Source organism: Ostrinia nubilalis, chromosome 3 (assembly GCF_963855985.1).
Source record: "Ostrinia nubilalis chromosome 3, ilOstNubi1.1, whole genome shotgun sequence".
Lineage (NCBI taxonomy): Eukaryota > Metazoa > Arthropoda > Insecta > Lepidoptera > Crambidae > Ostrinia > Ostrinia nubilalis.
In genome coordinates, this window is record NC_087090.1 from 10,743,489 (window position 1) to 10,768,037 (window position 24,549).

The 24,549-nt window shown below is 35.3% G+C and overlaps 1 protein-coding gene across 3 annotated transcripts; it reads left to right on the forward strand.

The window, feature by feature from the left end:
* Nucleotides 1-830: 830 nt before the first annotated feature.
* Nucleotides 831-22,377, forward strand: LOC135088321 (sodium/hydrogen exchanger 9B1-like). Of its 3 annotated transcripts, none has more exons than XM_063983178.1 (11): nucleotides 831-1,063; nucleotides 5,262-5,332; nucleotides 5,618-5,742; nucleotides 8,049-8,277; nucleotides 8,600-8,769; nucleotides 11,761-11,972; nucleotides 15,322-15,493; nucleotides 18,559-18,713; nucleotides 19,648-19,806; nucleotides 21,729-21,924; nucleotides 22,172-22,377. In XM_063983178.1, exons 2-11 carry the CDS (start codon nucleotides 5,268-5,270, stop codon nucleotides 22,228-22,230), a joined length of 1,542 nt encoding a protein of 513 aa, XP_063839248.1. In that variant the 5' UTR covers nucleotides 831-1,063; nucleotides 5,262-5,267; the 3' UTR covers nucleotides 22,231-22,377. The 3 variants fall into 3 exon arrangements, with proteins under 3 accessions (XP_063839248.1, XP_063839247.1, XP_063839249.1); XM_063983177.1 differs by having other exon boundaries at nucleotides 5,262-5,328; XM_063983179.1 differs by lacking the exons at nucleotides 831-1,063; nucleotides 5,262-5,332 and adding an exon at nucleotides 5,341-5,462.
* The last annotated feature ends 2,172 nt before the right edge of the window (nucleotides 22,378-24,549 follow it).

Below are 24,549 nucleotides of genomic sequence, written 5' to 3' on the forward strand. Positions count from 1 at the left end.
CAAAGGCATTGATATACGAGTCAAATACTACATAATTTAAGGGTCAATTTGCCAATTTTCAAAAGATAAGAAATCACAAACTTCTCTGCATGTTTATTAAATGCAAAGTTGTTAATAATAGAGGCTTTTGGCGATCAAACTTGATCCTAATTACACAGGAGTTTCAGTAGTGAGGTAGTGGGAACGAGATAATGGGAATAGACCCATAATAGTAGAGCAGGTAAATTACACAAATCTTGATAAATCTGAAATAAACGATGTTACTTTCACCAAGCAGAGACCAAGAGTTTTGGCATCTTCAACACTATCTTTACTACGTTGTTTACCTGTCTTATGTCATACCTGTTTCCTAGAGATAGGTGGTACCTACGACGTTTAGGATCAGCCACAGGGTTCAGCGGTCTTCACGTTCATGTTCACGCAAATGAGGTAATCAACGGTAGATATATGAATATCTATACCTTTTTACTAGGTGTAAAGCCATAAACTGACGTTGTACCTAATCGTTTATGAATCTATATTACTAAGAATGAAAATTATCTCTTATTGAATTATTGTCATAAACTAAAAATAGATAACTGCCGCATCAATAATTTGGCGCGATTTTTTCCATGAACGATATTAATATTCATACAATGCAATAAACCTTTCTCACCAATTATCGCGGGATCAAAACGGTCGAAAGTTAAGTGACTTGTCATTAATAATCGTTTTATCGCTATCTCGGACTTATTTAGAAATGATCTAAATATAGCATCGGTTTTATTAATGTGTCGCTCCGTAAATAGGTTCAGACTGACATTTTCAAGTATCAGCCACTATCAACGGACTGCGAATGTCAATTTAAGTATATATTGGTTCGGTCCCCGGCGAGTTGGTCTGCGCGAGCGCACCGGGTAGTGTCGCGCGCGCCCTTGGTCGCTCAATAAGCAAACAGCGATGCCTTTGTAGTCGGCTGCCAGTGGCTTTCATAAATATACACTATTTGTGGTTCTTACTGAAAAGCTACTTGTAATTTATTCAAAGTTCCAGTCATAGGAATAAGATATAGAAATGCAAGAAAGTGAGTATTTTTAATTGTAATTAATTATCGCAAGTTTCAGTCATCAATCATCATAATATTTATTTATGACACTAATAGCATTACTACTTCAGTTTCTTATTTTATTATAGGTTCTTCCCTTAGATTTGACTTTTTTTTTCATATTTCCATTTTAAAAATATTAAATTATAAACTGCGCGATGCGGTTGCTATTAATAGCAAATCGTTTGAAATAGTTATATTAATTTTACATCATAAAAAATAAAATTACATTCATCATAAAAAATAAATAATTATTTATGTTTATGTTTCGACAGTGTAGTGGACTAGTCTAGTCTTGTGGAACAGTTGCGGATTCAATTCCCGCAAAGGCCATACCTATTGTAGGTATATGGGTAGAATGTATTTGCCATATCTACTGAAATGAAAATATTTATTTTAAATAGGCACAAGTTACATTTAACAGTAAAATCCCTTTAAAGGCCTGTTTAGTTATGGTTACACAAATGGTTGCGTTCATAACATAATTGAATTTTCATTTACGGAATAATTCAATTATTATGTTAAATCTAACATATAAAATTAAATTTATTGTGTTGAAAAGTAATAATTAAAGTTAAAACATGAGTTCTGATGTTGCACTTATCACAGAAAGATAGAATAGAACAAGCGGTTATCTGAATGTATTATTACGGGTAAGTTAAGATATGAAAATCTACTGAAACTAGGATATAGATTTGTCTCAGTAAACTTATGACTATTATTTAATTTTAACTAAACATTTTGTGAAAAAAATAAGTCTATGCGTCTATGTTAGATTTTTCAAAATGGTCCACAGCACGAACGAACAGTTAAATGAATAAAATGCCGCGCGTAGAAACTTTAAAAAATATTTTCATTTATTTTAGACTAGCGGCCGCCCGCGACTTCGTACGCGTGGATCCCGTTTTACTCCCTTCATCTTACGCGGTTTAGATTTTTTCATACAAATGTTTTTTCCCGCTAACTCCCGTTCCCGTGGGAATTATGCAATATCCTGTTGTAACTAAGCTTTAAGTTTACTAAACTTAAGCGGTTTAGATTTTTCATACAAAAGGATTTTCCCGCTAATTCCCGTTCCCGTGGTAATTCCCAAGTATACTATAACCTGCCCAGGAGTATGAAGAATAATTGTACCAAGTTTCGTTAAAATCCGGCGAGTAGTTTTTGTTTCTATAAGGAACATACAGACAGACAGACAGATAGACAGACAAAAAATTTACTGATTGCATTTTTGGTATCAGTATCGATCACTAATCGGGTCCCCTGATAGTTATTTTGAAAATATATTTCATGTTCAGAATTGACCTCTCTACAGATTTATTAAAGTATAGATTTAAAATAAACGTGATACGAATGTCAGGGTTATTACTAAATTGCATATTAAAACGTGAAAACGGCTGATAAATGTAGATTATCAGTAATTTTATGAATGACATAATCACATTATTATTGGTTCCTGCTAAGTAAAAACGTAATAAATACTCGTAGGTAGAGCATTATATACCTCTGCAAGTTCTAAGTAGATGCAGTAGTTAAAACACCCTTCATAATGTATTATTCTATGTATAATATAATATGTATTTAAAAAAAGTATTTGCCTTGCTTAGTTTGGGACTAGCGGCGCAGTGTAAAATGTCCAAGGATATTTATTTATTTATTTATTATCGTACTCAACGACGATTTTTATCTCAGGATTTAAGTCCTCTTATTTTTCTTCTATCCTAGGTAATGGTGAAATGCAAACGTCTGGTTTATGTACCACCATAGAGTCTTTTCGTCAAGGCTCAATAGGATCTATGACTTGACAACCACTAGTGCATTGGAAAATGAGTTGATACATATATAATTTTTACATAAGGAACCGAAAAAGATCTCCAATCCGCCTGTCAAGCGTGGTGATTATGGCAAAACCCTTCACTAAAGTGGAGGAGGCTCATAGTCCAGCAGTGGACTGTAAAGGGCTGTTGATGATGATGATGATGACATAAGTAAACCAAAATTAACAGAACCGTATATAAATACCAGACTCGGAATATTGTAACAACGTAGACAATGTATAAAATGTTTCTCATCACTTTCCTTTGAATCATTTTCCCTCCATTTTCCTCGGATTTATTACCAAGCATTGTTAGGATTGCGTGGCTTGCGTGCGTCGAAAAACCGGCCAATCACCCTGACCTAGCTTCCCAGCGACTGTTTTCTGAACATTTATTCAACCATGTACTCCTGGCCTTAATCATTGGCTAGTAACCGATTAAACTTAGTCAGTTACACCAAAAGGTAAATTGGAACAGATTTTTTAGACATCAGATTTGACATAAATATCTTATGTAGGCACGAGGCCTACTCCTCGGTTAAGACATAAACGTTTGAAGGATACTTAGGTAGTTCATTCAGGCTCTATTATTTTCATCCTTAATACTTATTCTCAAAAAATGCTTTATTACAGTTAAAATTGTCTTCCAATATACCTATCTACACAAGATTTCAAAGTAAGACAAAATTTAATTTTGAAAAAATCGTTAATTCTTTGCTGTTAATTAACCTGTTCATGATTTGCGTAATATAAATATAATTATAGAGCTCTAAATTCATATTACTACAGTGCAGTTAAGAGAAATCACTTTTAGGGAAATATAACATCAACAAAAACGGTTCATTCACTACTCTCACAATTACAACCAAAATAACGTTGATACTCTACAAGTGTTGTTTTTCTTTTTATTTTCGTTACGGTAAATTGGTATTATCTAACAGATCTCACGGAACCTTGACCGTACACTTAACATTGACTTTGAATTAACAAAAAGTTTATCTTTAACAGTAAAAGAAGGGCACCTTTATACGAGCAGATAACATTCTAAATTAGTTAAAAATAGTTCAACAGACATCGCGATCAGTGGAAACGTATGTTAACTTACTAGTTAAAAACTATTTCTATGATGAGTTAGAACGAGTCCCGCGGGGCGCGGTCTTGCATAGCTGACTTGTCTGGAATGCTTGCAGACTTACTGGAATGCAGACCATCCATGACGTCAGACCGCGTCAGATTCGCGTTTTAGTCGGGTGACACTTAACGTAGCGATAGTTCCGCTTATACGGAGCCCTGACTGTCGTGATTCATAAACTCGTCTGATCAATCAGTGGCCAATGAATCTAAAAAAGCTGCAGTGACTACTGATAAAGCTGCTACAGTGAATATCTATTCCACAATCAAGGCTAGCTTACATGAGACGAAATAGATAAATGGAAGATCACAAAGAAAACATTTGTACAATAAAATTATTCCTGCAAGCATAAATCTTGATGCTTTCACAAAAACGGAGCTTAATTTAGTAATATTAATTAAAGTTTTAATGAACCTACCTTTTACTATCTCTTCTGAAAAGGAGATGAATAACGCCGGCATCAATGAAAATAATAACCTTAATAATTAACGTAGGCCTTGTTCATTCAATGTTTGCTTTTTATTATTTCCTCGTTCCGGAATAATAATGAACAAGCCAACAATAACGTTACAAACATTCTTTCATTTTCATCTGAGATTTTATTGAACGTGGATTAACCTGCCAGATTAATATAAAACTAGAAAATAGGCAATCAAAACTTGACCTACAAAGTACTCAGAAATGGAGCACAACATTTACTTATTTATTTTTGATTGCTAAAATATTTATTGAAAACATTATTTTTTTATGTTAAAATACTTAGAAAATAAGTTTGTCAGAAACATCTTTGCGTGAAGTTCAAGAACCATAAATGTTCATAAATTATAGCTCGGAATATTATTTGGATAATACAAACTTATAGTTTTATTAATATCCGTTCAGTGCGTTTTTTGTTAGAGTAGGTACCTAATAAATTCATTAAAAAATATATTGAGACTATAATGAAAAGTGTTATTGCAACAACGATCTTCAGTCATATGCTTAATATGGAAGGTATTAGGTATCATTAATCGAAAGCTAGCGAAACCTTTGGTATCGTCATTCATATCGTGATGACATGTTTACATAACAACTTATATGATTTCACTAATAGATATCATAATCATCCGTTAGTTCGTCCATGGTTATGAATGAGTCAATTCTTTGCATAAGCACGCTTTATTTTCACATGAATCAATGCTCTGATCCTCTCAATAACATTCAGATTTATCTCGCCTCATTTGCTACAGATAAGGATGCGACCACGGGCTTCGATAACGGGGTTTATACTGTGTTCTACCACAAGGAAGCGAAAACGTGAGTAAGTAGACGCATTACTCTAGATGATAAGTGAACAGGGAGAGTTTGTCTTTAATAGCTCATCGAATTATGAATGAGTGCGACAGTCTGCTAGACACGAAGAGGGTTGTAGCTGCTATGTCTGCGTCATTGTAAGAGACGTTGCCGAAATCAATGTTAAACTTACAATAGATATAGTGGTGTAACACAATTTAAATTTTAAACTTTCATATTTTATGTAACAGAAAATTTAAAATTGTGCAAATCTTAGTGGAATTTCAAAAAGTTGAAATGTTTCATATTGCAGAGCCCCAGAGTTTTTGACGACCCACAATGAAATTAAAGCGAAATGTCCGAGTGAAGACAAAAAGAAACCGTGGCTGACCACCGTAGTTCCTGTGATTTGCAACTATTTAACTTTAACTATTATAGGTGAGTATGAACTTGATTGATAGAATATCTCATTCAGTGAATTTGAATTTGTACCTACCTAATTGATAGTTTTTTTTTATGCAAGAAATTGCTTGCCATAATTCCAATTTAAACTGACATCCACCTCGTATTTAAACAACAATTTAGGTATTCATTTTAAAACCACTTCCTAGGTAAAGTAATTAAAATGGCAGATTGACATAATCAATTAATTATTTCTCATTAAAATACATTTGTATTTCATGAATGTTGAATTACAACCTGAAAAAAAAATTTTTTTGTTACACGTAGTAACTTAAAATTGTTTAAAGAAACCATGAAATAAGGTTATAATATAACTTCCTACTTTTTAAAAATGAAGGTGATCTACGCAAACGTAAAATACACTGTGACAAACAACAAGAACGTGTTTATTGTTGTTTTTCAATCGATACAACGTTCGATCGATTTATTAGAGCAACAAAAAGTTATTGATGTAAGACTAGAAATGCCGAAATAATTACTTACTTTTACGTATTTGCATTTTAAATAGAATAAAATAAAATACCTAGGTACCGTTTAGACCGGTACCTAGGTATTATTATTTTTTCAGTTAATTGTACTCTAAGGCTGAGTTGCACCACGCTGAGTTATCGTTATCGTTAACCGGTGTTTTTTGTATGGAGCTTGACAGATTTTTGACGTTTATCAAAGTTAAAGTAAGATGGTGCAACCCAGCCTTAGATTATAAGTAATTTTGTTTTTAATATTATTATTTAGCAATGCTTCATTACCGCACTTCATAATTAACGTGTAGTTTTCGAAAAAAGACTTGATAACAAATAAAATAATTTATTAAACCGAACACACTGCCTACATGTTATACCTACGTTATTTTGTTGATCAACCTCTTGTTCCTAAGTTACAACGATGTAAAATCCACGGAAAGCAAAAGTAGAAATTATTACGGTTCCACTTGTTTACTCTACTTCTGCATTTTCTAAACATTATTTATGGGACAGCCTGTATACTCCCATGGCTTAGCAAACTCGAGGAACTCTATCCATGCGGTTATTGTAAGCAGCTTAGCGTCCCCTCTGACTTTCACTTCTGTAAAAGGCCATGAACCAATAACATTAAGGTAATGGAAAGATAAATCAACTTTTAGGAAAGATTGAGAAAAAGTTTTATTTAAAGAATATAAGCTTTTGCTTTAAATTAAATTATGGAATTAAAAGAAACTCTTTTTCATGCCGAGCAACAAGTACCAAATTACTATACCTTAGAGCGATATTTACACGTACCTACTTTATCGACAATGTTTAACTGTCACAAAAGTCGTTTATTTTGTTTAAAAGCGCGTAATTAACTGCATTATGAACCTAAACACATTTTATTAAAAGCAGCTTTACGAGCAAATTGTCTTACTTACTTATTCTATGAAAATACAATGAACATCAATAAGATGAATGTGTGATAGGTATGAAAATTACCTACTTTATCATTTTCAGTCGTCGGTAGGTATTTTAAAAATAACCAAAGAAATTACATGTTCATTATTTAACAATAAATAGATAATTTTCATCTACGGCGTGATACGCTGATAACATCTGATATTTGTCATGTTATCAGTGACGACATCTTATTGTTCTGTGCAACTACCGAATAATCCAAAGTAAACCAACGCAATGTGTAGGTACGCATAGATGTTTATCTTTTAACTGAATTTCTTTTACCAATTGATAAAATGCTGTACTGTTAGAAAAGGATTATTAAAAATAAAATTATGATAACCATGACGTGACTGTGATCATTTAAAAACAATTCGTACTTTATTAGTTTTAGTTTGGCGCAAAACTCTACCACGTCAAAGCAATTTATTATCCATTCTGTCTGCTCACACGCATTTCAAAGTAATAATCGTATGTAAATGTAAAATGCCAAAATCACAGTTCTGTTCCCACTCATATTATAGGCACCTACAGAAGACTGTGTACACATATATGCCGAGTGTCGCACACTGCCACCTCCTTGGCCGCGCAACACTGGCCACCAAGAAAATGTTATAAATAATTTTATCGACGACGAATTTCGATATTCTTTTGTTTTTTCTTTCTCGCTCTAGACCTCTTGATTTTTCCCGCGTAATGCATACTAGATACAACTCGAATTTGTAAATAAATATTCACGTTTAGGATTTTACCCTGTGTCTCGCGTAGATTATAATTAAATACATAGGTAGGTATAACCGTTTGTAATTTTGTCTCGTTTCACTGAACAATCAATTTTCTTTCTTTTCTTTCTAAATTAATTTCGTCGTTTTCCAGGCTTATCACTATGGGGTGCGCTGTGGTGTTTGTGGGGAGAGGGCTGGAGCATCCAAGGTGCTTGGTTCCGATTGGCGCTGGTGGCAGTGATAGCGTGGGCGAGTGGGCAGGCGCTACAGGCGTTGACGCTACTGCCGCCGCTGTTAGCCGCGCTACTGACCGGCATCCTGGCTAGAAACCTCGGCTTTTTAGACATGAACGAATTTACAGACGTTGACATGTTTCTAAGGTATGTATACGTGGTAGCCAGTAGGGAAAAGTAGAGATACTTTCTTATCGGCCTGATGTACCTAATTAATTTTACAAACACTAGAAAATTATATAGTAGGCAGTAAGTTTTATTGGTCCATAACCTACACCTTCACGCCGCGTCTTTGGAACAATTTAACATAATTATGTGTGATCTAACAACACATACATTGCCCAATTAATTTTAATTCTGCACTTGCATTGGTCCTGCCGTCGCGTCTTCACACTACGCCAATTAAACTGACTCTACATTATTATGTAGAGTTCCGAGTTTCGTTACCCAATCTTAAATTTCTTTACAGGAAGCTATACCCTATCGTAATTCTTGGGAAGGGTGCCCTTGCGTGGGACGTGGGCTTCATGATACAGAACTGGAAACGAGTAGCGACCCTCGGTATACTCCCTTGGCTCGCTGAGGTCGTGGTCCTAGCGATGCTGGTGCATCACTTCCTTGGATTCCCTTATGTCTGGGGTAAGTATATCTTTAACGCAATCACTTAACGTGCTTGTATTCCTCTTTCAATAAGCAAATATTAGTCAGTCGATAATGTTTGCTAGGTACAGTAAGTTAATTGCAGTACATTATTAATCCCGTAAATTCGTCATTAGTATACTACATACACTATTAAAAGCAACTACTATATTGACCTCAAATCTTTCAAAATAAAACTCATTTTACAATATTTTTCCGGCTGTAAACGTTGCTGTCATAGAAAAAATTATGAGGGCTTTCGCCATGACCTGCATTGAAGTGAACACACTATACTTACTATTTATAGATTCTAATAGGCCTTACCTAAAGGCTAATTGTTATGAATTATATTTCATGTAAGAATTTAAATAACATTGCAGCTAATCAATGCTCAGATATTGACGTAGAAAGGTATAAAATTCCATAAATAAATACTTGGATCATTTTCCGCCATGCAATAAAAGATTTCCTTCTTCAAAACTTATCTAATTATCGAATAAAGAGTACCTAGGTACTTGATAATAATCTGTTCCGTTTCAAAACTAAATTAGCTACATATAATCCACGTGCAAAGCTTTAGAAGTACTAGGTATTTAACATCAATACACTATTGACATCAAATACCACTCAACTGGAAAGGGAATTGCGGGAACACCTCCAATAATGGCCGTAAAAATAAAATTTGCCGCGAATAGTAGAAACACAATGCATCGACGTGCGATACAAAGCCAATTCAATAAATTCCACCGTGGGACTCGTATTGCAAAAGATTTGAATGCATTTTCGCTGCATGGCGTGATTCGAAAGCCGTCAAAGGTACGGTTTTGCGGCCAGTTTTTAATATTTTGAAGTCTTCTATCTCCCTTACGTTTTCGTTTCCACAATTTTCAACGATTTGAAACCGTGTTATCATAGTAAATGTAAATATAAATATGATATAAATGCACATTGATTACCCCAGTTGCAAATAACACGCTAAACCGCCGACATGAAAAACGTGTAGCAGCCACTTTTATACCGCTTATTAATGAGTGTCGTCTAAATATAGAACGAGACAATTGGCGGAGATTTTTTTATTGATTCCTGATTTCGTTACGAGAATCTTTTTTATATTTTTTAATTAGTTTGAAGTCCTTAGCCTCTTCTTTGTTTAGGTTAAATAAATATTTAAAAAATATATTAAAAGAACATAGAGACACTTTCAGAACACATTTTCTAGTGGCTGGTAAAGTAAGCAAGCTTAATTTATTACAGTTCGTTAGCATGATTACACTAGGTATACATACTCTATAGGACGACTCTAAGACTCTTTTGGAGAGAACTACATATCACCCAAAAAATGTCTGGAGGAACGTATCTTGAGTTGTTAACTTACTAATTGTTGACAATGCTTTCAAGGTTAGCTCAAATGAACTTGTTAATTGAGTCAACTTGGAATTCTTTCCCAAGTACAACACGTCATACAAAATTGCTAATTAAAGACTAATTATTAAACATGATTATGATATTACCGTTTGCTGACAACGTCTCGAATCGATTACATTTTCAAACAGACCTCTGCCAAAAATAGGTATAGATATTCCATTAACGGTTAAAATATTTCTCACGTATTTTAACGATTATGATTTTAGGTTCAGTATCCCGTAGCAAAGGTGCCCTTTCATTTCACGGGTACGTACACTTGGGTCGACAAATCTGGATTATTTGATTTTCAGGATCGCGCCTACTACACACGACAATGCGTGCGCACAGCCACACACCTGGAATTACACAGAACGATTTACACAAACAAAGCATCAAAGCGAAAAACTTTCCAACTGCCTGTTTTGTTTTGCACGTTTACTTTTTTGCGCTGATTCAACTTTGTCCCGAGGAAAGTTTAATTAAAACGAGACGCTAATTGTGATGTAGTGCCTGTCGCTTAGTTTGTACAACTAAAGCTCTGATTGTTTTCTATCTGTGGAAACGAAAATTTACCTCCGCGGAGCCTTTGTTGAGTAGAGCCAAATATTATTTGATAAACAGTGACATCAAAAATCTTATGTATATTCTTTTAAATAAATAATAAATGATCTAATGATTACAAATTGTTGCGAACTTAACTTATAACAAGGTAATGTGACAAACAGATATTTTGAATACCAAACAAAGTCGGAGCATAATAATTAATGACAATATCACTTATCCATCAAATGCTTTTCTTATTTGGGAAAATAAGTAGGTTTATAACGGAAGGGCCTAATTAATTAAATTAGAATTGAATTAATTAAATTCTCTATCCGGGAAAGCATTAGCAGCATAATTAAATAATACTAATGCAAACAACAATAATGCTCATTGTGGCCCATGCGAGTATGTATTTAAAATCAATCAACGGGCACTAATCAATCAATTTATTTAGCACTAGTTTCTGAATGGTACTGATGAATGCGTAATTCTCACTAATTGAACTAGATTATAAGTACATATTTTACGTTGATGGTTTGAGTTTTCGCAATTATGAATTATAATTTCTAATTTAAACTTGGCAAGAATATGTAATTGCGACAGAAACCTCTCCGTCCTTTTCCACGAAAAATCTTTGAATCATTTTGGCGTGAGTAGTAAGTAATTTTATTATTCCAAGAATAAACCTGTGGAAAGACGAAACCGAAAAATACATCTCGAAATTATGTTATTAGTGTGAATGTTTTTTTATTTCAAGAAATATTTTCCGTATTATGAATCGTTCGTTCGTTCGTTCGTTTCAGCCGAAAGACGTCCACTGCTGGACAAAGGCCTCCCCCAAGGATTTCCACAAAGACCGGTCCTGCGCCGCTCGCATTCAGGTACCTCCCGCGACCTTCACCAGATCGTCGGTCCACCTAGTGGGAGGCCTGCCCACGCTACGTCTTCCGGCTCGTGGTCGCCACTCAAGTATTATGAATACACCATAATAATTATCCTTAATTTGTGTGTTATTTTTAAAAATGCTATATGTTTTTCTTGCAGGATTTCTTCTCGGCTCTATTTACGCTTCGGTGTCATGTCCAGTCGTGATGCCGCCAGTACTAAGGGTCAGCGCAAGTGCAGGCAGCCCGCGCAACTGGCCGCAACTGGTGTGCACGGCGGGTGGCATAGACACGGCGCTTAGCGTCGGTGTCTATGGCCTGATCTATAGCATTATATTCTATGAAGCCAGCGATGGATGCCGCTATACAAAGGTGATATTTTGAGAGCTTTGTAATTTTGTCGTTATTCATCTAATTTCATAACAAAAACAAAAAAGATCATTTTTTTCTGTATTGTTCAATAACATTAAACTCCCCACCCGCTTCACGCATAAAATAAGTATATTACAGAAAATACCTTCGGAAATAATAGGAATTAATAAGTATATTAGAAAAAGCTTAAATAGATTTAAGGAATTTTCCGACTTCTTACCTGAGAAATAATATACTCAACATCAAATAAACCGCACCTTCCGCGACGCGAACTTTAACGATTTTCTTCTGACACGATCATGGTACCCCAACAATATTGGTGTTATTTGAAAGCCCAATAAATATCCTTAAAGTAAAACACATTTAATTTCTTAATAAATGATTAACATATACCATAAATGTGACTTGAAAAAATACCTCACTTTGGGCCCACCTATGGGATCAATTAGACCAATTTTTATGGTTATAAAACCAAATAATGATTTCACGTGTCCTCTTTAACAGATGGATAGCAATTAAACCCAACTTAACAGTTTTATAGCCATAAAAGTTGGCTCTAGCGTAACTACCTAATTTTTGAAGAAGTGACTCTGGATCCTTCTAAAGACACATTTTTGGGGTAAAAACCTTTCCTTTAATGAAATGAAGGTTAGAACTAGGCTTTTAAATGGTACCAATATTGGTGGGAAGTGGGGATGCATACGTTTGAAAATGCTTGTCGCGGGAGGTGCGATTTATTTGACGTCGAGTGTAGATTCCCTAAACAAACTTTCATGCTCTTTTTCATCCCTATTAAATTATTTTGAGACAAAAGGTAGCAGGTTCTTTTCCTAGATCCCATCTTTCTTTCCACCAAAATCACTTCTCTACTGTGTGCTTACCATGAGTTTACGTTAGGTGTGCTCGCTAGCGACTGCGTAAAAAAATGACATTACTTGTTTGACATATTGTTCAGCGCCCCTAGCGGCTACTTTCAAGAAACAAAATCTTCATAGAGATTTTTGACGTACTCGCTAGCGAGCACACTTATCGTAAACTCATGGTAGGTAGGTACACTGGTCGTGAAAATGTATCAGACAAACAAAGTTACTTTCGTATTATTTAAATTAGCATGGATACTATGAATGAAAACATAATATTCAAATTGAACAAACAATATGGTCCTTTGAATGCAGCCGTTGATTTTAATAACTTCTGTGGTTTGCATAAAGCCGTCCTACCTACCGCACGTTGCCTGATACACTCGTAACACACATTTAATTATTAAATGCTTATAGCTTTAAAATTTAGTTTCATTATAAAATAACCCTTTCAACATCCCTGTCATCCTGCTAATGTAAAAACCCGTTATATTTTTGGGATCATAAATACTTATAATAAGCATTTCCGTTTTGTCGCTTTTCTTTTGCCAAACGCCATTCCACCAAGTCATTCATAGTTTTAGTACATTTTAATCATAATTTCTAATTTAGATGTTAACATGTACGAGTAGGTACAACATAACTATTATGAAAACCAAATAAATGACAACTGAAACAAAGCCACTGTTCCAAAGGCTTCATTTTAAGCAACTGCTATTAACACCTTCTATTTTAGTGGAATTAGCACACTTAGTCAACGCCTAAATTAATCTAACCAGTAAGCTAGAACATCAATCCCGTGTTAAACCGAAGCAATAATGTACTGAAGCTATTCATTTTAAATAAAGGTTGTTTTTGCTTGACACCAGCTTGAACAATAGGCACTCTACGCTCCTAAATAAAAAATAAAACGTAACTGAAAGTAAATCGAAATATCAAGCCATTATCTAAATCCACAGTAGAATCGCTTAGCCGAAGCGATGGCCAAACCAATTTCAGCTATATTAAAAAGTGTCAAATAAAATAGAATTTACTTTTACAACATTTCAACCCCAACTGGGTAGGGAGAAATCTCCTAGAACTATCTGAAATAGCTTAAAAATCCGTTCCAATTATAACTTGGTGCGGAAACGCGTGGAAAAGTTAATCCCGTTGACTTTTGCAGTCTGACACTGCTAGCAAGTCGCGTGAGCGGCGACCTTTAAACTACAATAGTCGAGCTAAAACTTAAAAAGAAAACACCACCTTATCTGCACGGCAAATATTTGTTCCAAAATATTGTTTCAATAGATACCGTCTGCAAATTCCATGTCAAATAATAGCTCGTTATTTTTTATCGTTGTCACTTTATAAAGTGGCTGGGAAAGTATTGAAAATGAATAAAGTTGAAAAGATGTGCAGCAAAAAGTGCCAGCCAAAACTTCCCGGACCCAACCCTTCCTTTTTAGCTTCGCTGTACTCGGCCAAAAGTTAAAGCCATCAACTTCCATGAGGGATTCGATCGATGATGTTTCAATCTGACTACTTTTGTTCCGCACACAATCCGTCATCGCTGTGCTGCACAAACCAATTGATTTTAATGATGTAGCGATTTGGTCAGAACACGGTTCGAAACAATTTTATGTTTACGTAGAGCCGATGAACGTAGGCTATCAGTCAAAAACTAAAATAGTCAAAAATTTAGTATGCACTATGCATAGGTACTTGTTAGCAGTTTCAACTACAGAGTATTAAAGGATCGGTGGATTATCATTTGAATTCCAGCTTGAAACCATTGGTCGGCAGTAGTTCAAATTCAAAGCGAAATTGTACATTTCATAAGCGGACAAGCCATTAAAACAGTTTCAAACATGGGTAATGTTGCTGTCAACTTTTACAGGTGCATCTGACGCCGTCCGCAGACACCGCGTATATTGCACGTTGTTTGTAACCGCACTGCGTTCCCGAGCCGTGCAAGTTAGTTCGGGCGAAACGTTCCAAGCCTCGTTGGAACTATTGAAACGTTTAAAAATTCAATTTGCAACAAATATTCAGTGAGATTTCAATAAAAATCTAACGGTGGGATTGACTTCGCAATAGCATTGCCGGCTCTAGCTGACATAAAAAATCGCGTTAGGATTAAATGTTCGTCTATTTTTTGTATCAAAATTGTACACTCACGGACATTAAGTAAAGTAAAAAACTCATAAAAAAACCCATAAAACTCATTTATTTTTGCAAATAGGCTTTTAAAAAGCACTTTTACACGTCCCAGTATTATTAACCCTACCACTGCTTCGGGTCAATAAATGGGCCAGTGCTGAGAAGAAGCAGCGCAAGAAACTCGGTCACTATTGTAGTTAGTAACGTTATCAATATTGGTTACATATTTATTTATATTATAATTTTACATAACTCGCTATTCTAATCACCCAAACTTTATGCGTAAGAAAATGATTTTAACTTGGTAATTGGAAGAAGTTGCTCAATTATTATTATTCAATTTACAGGCGGCTCTGACGCTATTCGCCGGGGTCGGATTAGGGGTATTGATGGGATGCGTGGCGGGGCTAATCCCGCACCCGCGGGATTTCTACGTGACGGAGCTACGGATACTGCTCATCGTGGTGGGCGGGCTGCTGGCGAACATGCTCACTTATATGTTTGGGTGGGGAGGCACAGGTTTGTAGAATATGCAAAGCTTAACTCTGTCAGTATATGATAATGAAGAGTAACCAATATAATAGGGTATTTTACTCCATGTAAGAAAAAATATAAAAATGCATGTCTTTAATAGATTTCATAAAAACTAAACGGGAAACGTTGATATTTTTACATAAAAGTGCAAATAGAATTTTTAAATTCACTTTTAAAAACGCATCTTTTTAATTCGTTCTTCAAATGTCTAAAACGCCATCCGCCATGACGGATCCGCAGTGACGTCACTCCGTTAGTAAACAAGTAGATTTTGGCTTGATTTATGTGAAAAATTTTGAATTTGTTTGTGATAATATCATGTTAATGGACTTTTAAGTTTTATTTTATTAAAATGGCGTCATGGAAGACGGTTTTGTGACAGCAGAAAGTTAAAGTAAAGTTAAAGAAACTAACGGAGTGACGTCACGAGCCGAGTCAGCATGGCGGCTAACGTTTCCGCGCGAAAAGTCAAAATCATATTTACACTCAAGTTTTTAAGACATTTATAGGCTTTTAAAAATTAATATTAAAATTCCACTGGTTCATTATAACCTTAGGATTGATTTACAACATATTTCAAAAAATGGTGTAAGACCCTATTGGTTTTGTTCCGTAATCCTTATAGAATTCTAGCAGAGTAAATACAAATGAGTAGGTCATCTTCATAGAAACGCACCGAGCGCGGTTTGTAGAGCGCGCACGCACACACTGACAAAATTCGGCGCAACACCACAGAATAAGTAATAGTACAGGTACAGAAGGATTACTCCGCAAGACGATTTAAATAAATGCGAGTCTTGCTACGACGCAATAAAGTGGAATTCAGCTCGCACAGCACTACGTACCTACAATTTTATTCACCTACAAGTTTTGTCTCTTTCTATCGCGTGCCTCTGAACTCTTCTTACGCTGTTAGGGTTGCTTTCTAGTGAAAAAATAATTAATCTTCTTTTAAGTAATGAGGTACATATGTAGCATTCATGACTCATACGCATTCATTATGGAAAACCTTGGGAGAGGCCTTTGTCCAGCAGTGGACGTCATTTGGCTGAAACGAACGAACGCATTCTGAGCAGTAGTCATGGTAGGTTAGGTTCCTATCTTAGATTAATTATTGGCTTTATTAATCTAAGGTTCCTATACTATCCTAAGAATCATTGATTACCTACATGGATAATATACCTTTCAGCATCTCTGGGAAGCGAAAAAAAAGATAAATCCGGTAGATTTCTTTTCGAATTTAGACACTCGAACGCCGCACAATATTTCTTTCTCTTTATGTCCATTTTTAAATAATACTTCGATCATATAATTAGGTACGTACTACAACGCACGCCAGCGTCCTGACGGGCGCGCGCGTGACACTCGACTGATATAAAACCCGCCGGCGGGGCGCTTCGCTGTAGGTAATTATCGGATGTACCGCGCGGAGTGAGCCAGGCCTGGCAACACCCCGCTAATCCACGCTAAATTTTGTCAGTGAGTGCGTGCGCGCCGCATACGTATTGGCGCGCTCACATACAAACCGCGCTCGGTGCGTTTCTATGAAGATAACCTACTCATTTTTATTTACTCTGGTCCCATGTACCTACAGTCAGGCCTGGCTCACTTCGCGCGGTACATCCCATAAATACCTAGCCGCCGGCGCGCCGGGGCGCTTCGCTGCTCCGCCGGCGGGTATTACATCAGTCGAGTGTCACGCGCGCGCCCGTCAGGACTTGATGTTTGCCTTTAATAAATAATTTCTTTTGAATACGATTTATGACGTTTAAAGAATTTTATAGTTTTATTACCTATATTACCTGCCCCTGTAAATGAAACGGAAGCGTAACAGCGGGAGTCGGGACACCAAATTACGGCTAGCTCTTTTTTAAGCTAGTTCTTTTACCATAAACAAAAAAACATTGTTGTCAAAGTGCAGCGAGTAACATTAGAGTAAGTTTGCGCAAAGCTAAATACAAACATGATTTTCGGGTGACGCTTTTTAGGTCTAGGATGAAGCCGTTTCGTGTTTGCGTAGTAAGTAGGTAGGTATGCCATTCTTTTTTCTGTAATAGTAGGTAGGTATGTTTAATTTATTCGTCTTATGTTAAAATAGGTATGTGTGAAGACTACTACTTTTATATCCTAAGTAGGTATATTTGAAATGTTATTTTTTCAAAGGTAGAAGAATAACAGTAATACTTACCTACATACGTACCTCTTTACAAATAAGTAGAATAATTATTTTTTCACTAGACAGCAACCCTAACAGCGTAAGAAGGGTTCAGAGGCACACGATAGAAAGAGACAAAACTTGTAGGTAAATAAAATTGTAGGCGCGCAGTGTTGTGCGAGCTGAATTCCACTGTATCGCGTTGTAGCAAGACTCGCGTTTATTTAAATCGTCTTGGGGAGTAAACCTTCTGTATACTATTACTTATTCTGTGCTACAGTTAAGGGGTTTTGGATACTTAGGTACGAAAATGCTCACTTCTCGGTATAGCTGGAAAACTGATAATATCTAATGGCATGACTGACTTATAGCATAAAAGTAGTTTTTAATTTTTTCCTCATGGGACTAACTAGACTATCTATTGCAAAATTGTTTGTTGCAAGTACATGTTAGGTCACGGTTTTTGGTCTAGAATTTCTATAAAATTATACGTAGAAAGTTCAATTATTCAATAATATATGAGTCTCCTCCCACACTGCGACGGCCAGCCCGGCCAACTTCCGCGTGTCGGGGCGCGGATCGCAGCCAGAGAAACTTTCAAGTTTATTTTTTAATTTCTTTGCTTTCCCAAATATTGAACTAGTGTAAGCTTTTATTTTTTTGAACTAGGTTTTTTTTTTCAAGCAATTTGTTGAAATAGTCTGTTTCTGATTATTGCGACATGAAAAATCTGACTACACAAACACAACTTTAACGTCAATTTGGCGCCAAAAGCAATGTCATTAACTAAGAAAAACAAAAGAAAACGTTTCGAGTTCCAATCTTGAAATTTATTCTTTTTAATTTTGAAAACGTATATATGGCCAGTTATTAAACTGTAGGTTGATTTTTTCAGGTGGTGTAGCAGTTCTAGCGTGCAATGCTACGGCCGCGACGTTTTGGGCGCGAGACGGATGGAAACTCAACAACAATCCAGCCTCTACTGCCTACCGCGTGATGTGGTCTACACTAGAACCGATCCTCTTTGCCTACACGGGGACATTCTTTGAGGTGAGTAATCTTATGTAGTTGTCATAGGAGCTATTTTGCAACAAAAAGAAATAGATTTTGGTGTGCTGTAAAATATACCATTTATGTAACTACCTAAATAATTTGGTATGCCTACTCTGCCAGTACCAAATATGTCGTTCCAAAGCATTAACGCCGCTGCATATATTGCTGCTAGCCCGCCACAAGCTATGAACGAAGTTTTTTATATATTTGGTACGGTAATAAATTTCAGCACAGCGTTAGGGACAAATTTTTAGCGTCAGATAACTTTTATTCGTTGAAAAAGTTTTGCATTTTAACCGTTAATATTTACAATACGTTGAAACGTCAATTTAATTCCGGAATAGAGCTGGTATTTGGAAAATCGTCTGCTAATATTTATAATAACTATTAACCGCTCATGTTTTCATCAAACATGGTAACAATTTGTTAGCTTGTAGTAAATTAATCAACTTTACAAAATATATTGGCAAACAATGCAATCAAAAATAAAATCATCAAATTGACATGGTTTCGGGTTTCGAGTGTGTTTGATTACAAAATATTTTAGAGCCGTAAAGAGGAGTGCGGTGTTCAATTTGTTTACGCTGTTTCAAAATATTTTATGAATGTAACATCAACAAATACTCCAACCAAAGCAACAAAAAGTTACGTTTTATTGATTTAGCCGGCGCAAACAGTTTTTTTTTTTTTTATATATTCACACACAAAACACAGTAATACAACGCAATTCAGGCAATCAATTGATCGAAAAATATTGTATAATATCGAATGGATAACTAAACCTAGGAATAAATTTAAAAAAATGCCCTAAATGAAATTAAAATTGAACAATAAATTATGAAGATGTATTTATTTTAACTTTGACAAGAACTTTTTTATATTTATGATTTTTACTGGTTCCAATATTGATTGTATTAGTTTTTATTTTCAGATTAACAGCAATGTCTCTACACAATTAGTGCCGGGATTCGCAATCCTGGCTGTGTGTTTATTTGTACGACTGACAGTCGCCGCTCTGACGTGCTGGGACTTCCCGATCAAGGAGAAACTCTTCGTGTGCTGCGCTTGGACACCTAAGTCTATTGTAGAGGTAAACGATATAGCCTCTTTCCCATTATTGACACCATAATTTGAATTATAATGTTGAAAACCAATAAATGTTTTCAAACGCTTTACAAGACACTTTCCAATTTGACACTATAGCTAGAATTTTGAACCTTATGAGGACCAATAAAAACTTTCACCCCGATGGAGAGTTAAAAAATATACGAAGGGCGTAGCCCCTCCCTACTATAATATGAAAAATATATCGCTGAAACAGAAACAAGTATAAGAGTGTGTTTAAAAATATACTGAACTAAATACATATAACGCGAACTAAGACGTCATATGGCTGGGATGATGATGAAATGTAACACTAAGCTGTGTGACCTCAAATATTATTACAATTTTACATATAAAAAAGTATCATACAAAGAACCGCAGTACCTAATGATTCCCTCTAATTTAGAAGACGACTTAAGCTCTGTAGCACAATAGGAATTTGTGTGTCCACATCCGTAGTTATCCAAACACACGCTCCTTACCTACCCGATAGAATTTCCTGGAAAATTTCCATGTCATAAGGAGCACGCTACTTGTATTCTTGGAAAAAATTGTTTGTATTTCATACCCAAATTGGCCAACTTACCTTTGTAAGTTTCGGGAATCGGTTATTTGTGGCGTGGGAATTGGGTAAGCCCGTTTCGTACGAGCAATTATGGAAGAATGAAAAGTTAAACAAAAGAGGTCAAAGAGGCTAAATACTAAACTACTGTCTCGTTATTCAGATAAGTAAGCTTACATTGCATTGTCTTATAGAAGATAATAAATAAATCCTTGGACATTTTACACTACGCAAAATCCCAAACGTGTACTATATGGGTACCAAACAACGGATTATAAACATCATAGAAACAGCTACAGGTCCGTATTGTATATTTTTATTACAAGCTTTATATTGACTTCACTTGTTAGTATGTGTGGGACAAATCTTGCAACTGAATTTAAGACCAGTTCTCCTCAACCGATTGAGCTGAAATTTTGTATACTTATGTAACTACGATGACAATGCAATATTATGGTACCATTGAGCTGGTCTGATGATGGAGTCAGGAGGTGGCCATAGGAACTCCTAAACGAAATGGCGGAAACTTATCGAGTTTGGGTTCGTTGGATTCGACTTCCCGAGCACTTTTAAGCTAAATGATGACCAAGCCCAGATATTGAGATAGTTACAACGAAAAAGTGTAAAATAAAATTATAATAAAAAAAAACTTTTTTAAGAACAAGCTTTATCCTGAAATGCAGTTGTACTAAAACGAAAAAAGTAATTGTATGCTAGGTTCAAAGAATTTCGAAAGCTTGTAGCGCAAACAGAAAAAGAGAGGAATAAATTCCATGCGCGATACAAGCTTTCGAAATTCTTTGAACCTAGCATACAATTACTTTTTTCGTTTTAGTACAACTGCATTTCAGGATAAAGCTTGTTCTTAAAAAAGTTTTTTTTTATTATATTTTTTTTTGTTTTGGACAGCCCTTTATCGAGGAAGGCTATATTTATAGGCTATATGATCATCACTCTAAGATCAATAGAAACAGAGTAACTATCAATGAAAAATGTTGCAAAAACGGGAAATACATATTCAAATGATTTTCATGCGTAATATACGAAGTTGTGGACACAGCTATAGTTATAGCGGTTAACTGAGTCAATGCCTGAGGTAGGTACGGGAGCGGCACGGAATAGAGTTGATACATAAAGACGTAGTGTGGGCAGGCCTCCCACTAGGTGGACCGACGATTTGGTGAAGGTTGCGGGAGGTGCCTGAATGCGGGCGGCGCAGGATCGGTCTTTGTGGAAAACCTTGGGGGAGGCCTTTGTCCAGCAGTGGATGTTTTTCGGCGAACGAACGAACGTCAAAGGTGCGCCACCCCTAGCTTACACTGACATAGTAACATTTTTTTTTTCAGGCGGTGCTATGTCCATTGGCCCTCAACACTTTCACCCTAGCAGGAGATTTCGACAGCGACGAGCGTCAGTTCGCGGAAGGCTTGCTCCGACTCATCGTCCAGGCCATCCTCATCACCACGCCTATCGGGTTCCTACTCACGAACCACTTAGGGCCTGTGCTTTTACGGACGGCGGAAAAGGATTGTGAGAAAGATGGTAAGGAACATTAAAATATCTTTATTAGTCAATCAGGATAATAAGGTCAAAGTTTTTTTTTTAAACTATCATAAAGTTGATATATTTGAAACCACATCAAATGAATTGTTGCAAAATAGTTTTTACTTTTTGCTTGATGTTACTTTGTCCGTAATTTGTGTAATAAAGCAATTTCTTAATATTGGAAATAATAATAGTAATTCTAAATTATTTTACGAAACTAATTTAAAAAACAACTTTTTTTCAGACCCAAGTCCTCAACGCAGAAAATCGATTAATGGATCTCAGAACGATTTGAAGATATGAAGGGACGGGACGAAAATGAGTCCAATGAAACTTAAGCAATAGCTAGTCTGATTAAAATGCTAATCAACAAAGGTGCTAATATAGTTGTATGACTGTACAAATGTATATTCAATAAACTTACCCTCTATTCATACAAAATTAAACACATTATAATGAATGTTTTGTTGCGTATTAAGTCAAATGTTGATTTCACTAAGACGAAAAAAGACAAAACAGCATTTTAATTAAAATCGTAATTTCTTTAAAGACAATTTTAATTTTGATGAATAAGGGAGTTATTATAGTGATAAAGCTTATTAACAACAAACTTAACTCACAAAGAGGTACCTATTATTGTCAAGTAAGAACGAACAAACATAGAAATTACTTATTGAATCTATTTTTTCTTGAATATGAAATAATTTGTAATACAAACCATTCCTAGTTCTCATCACTAATAATAAAACCGTGGACCATTTAGTTATCTAAGATAACAGTTCCTGTAGAAAATTTTACATTTGATTTCGGCTGTAAATTGTGATACTAACGCCCGTATTCACAAACGATGCTTGCTTAAGTGAAGCAGCAAATCGAACGCTCAGCGTTGAATAGAGCTCTGTGATTGGTTTATGAGTCACCCTGTGCGTCCACGCGCACTGTGAGACCTCATAGTAATGTTTGTGAATACGGGCGTAAGTTTTGTAATGTTCAAAACATCTAAATCTAAAGATTGGTTACGTCGTTTTTTCAGACCCAGTGAGTAAATATACGTTCGTGATATTTTAGAGATTATTTCGTAGTTAGATTTAGAGACCTATTATATTTAATAGATCTCGTAAACTAGATGTAAGTAGACCATTATGCCAGTAATCGCTATGACACTATGTCAAGTTCTCGAATGAAATAAGTAAGTCCTAAGTTAGAAAATAATACCATACCAAACATAATTTGTGACTGCAGTATAATAAAAAGTATACAATATAAGCTCCTGTTTTTATTTGTTACATCGTTTTTTTACTGAGTAAATAACACTGCTTTACAACACCAAATAGAGTATAATATTTTGTATAAATCTGGGAGTTTCAACAACAATAAAAAAATATACCTGCCTACAAGTATAATCCCGCGTTTTTCCTTCTTAAATTGTGCCATCTGCGGAAAGTATCGAAAAATAAAATACTCCGGCAGATGCTAAACCATTTTCTTACGATTAAGATTTCGATTCAGGAAAATACCAATAGAGGGCAGCAGGGTGTTTGGAAATCTATTGCAAGACGTTTTCTATTATGTTGGAAGTGCTTGAAAGAGCTTCTTCGAGTTTCCGCTAGATGTCTGACAGTATTCGGAAAACTCCGTAAGATGGCGCTGTATGCTGAAGTATGAGGTTGAGCTATTTGTTTGTTACAAAACTTTGTTCAACTAGGTACGACTGCGTCTGTTATCATTTGCATTTTGGTATCTTTATGTATAAACTATTAAATTAGGTAACGAATTGCAACTCATCGCAAATTAAATAATAAGTACACAGTTTTCAGGAATGTTTAGGCACCATTTTGCATTATTTTCATGAAGTTAACGTGTTTTCAATCTATTGCAATTGGAAAAGAATATGTTTAATTTAAACAATACCTTATTTTAATTTAAATGACTAATTAATTCTTTCAATCCAGCATTAAAATGACGATGATGTCACTGTAAAACAAGATTTTTACTTCATCTAAATTTTGGTATTGTGCCATTTATATTAATTTCAACGCATTTGCCTTGTCGTTGATCTTGCGGAATGATAGGCATACTGTGCGTAAGAACATAAACACGTAAAAGGATAAGAATAGTTTGCGACAGTAAATTACAAAATTATCATACTTACTTCTCTGTTTATCTGTACCCAGGAATATTTATTTCCTGCAATTAAAACACTAGCCTATTGTCTATTCTATTACTGAGGTGTTATGTAATTTAGGTATTCGTATCCGTCACGTTAAGAGAACACTCAATAGAGAAAACAATGCAAAATCTAATCACCATTATGGAAAACGATAGTTTCTTGGAAACTAATTGCATCATCGACATAGTTGCACCTAAATAAGTAACTTCGGTAAAAATTGTATACAGGGTGTAAAGGACAGATTGGAAGCACTGCTAAAACCTACTGAAAGCACAGTTAAAAACTGAAATCACAAATCTAAATTAGATTGGCCAAAACTTAATTAAACAACTGAAAATCGTTAATCTTAATTCAGCATCTCTATTCTATTAAACTGGAAATTAGACGAAAGACGAACGTTTTCAACTCACATCGTTTTACAATAATTTTGCTGAAAATGCAATAGAATTTTG

What these genes read in the sequence shown, in the direction of transcription:
- LOC135088321 (XM_063983177.1), top strand. An exon ending in TACCACAAGGAAGCGAAAAC is followed by an intron (nt 5,329 to 5,617) that starts GTGAGTAAGTAG and finishes TTCATATTGCAG; the next exon opens with AGCCCCAGAGTTTTTGACGA. An exon ending in AAAGGATTGTGAGAAAGATG is followed by an intron (nt 21,925 to 22,171) that starts GTAAGGAACATT and finishes ACTTTTTTTCAG; the next exon opens with ACCCAAGTCCTCAACGCAGA.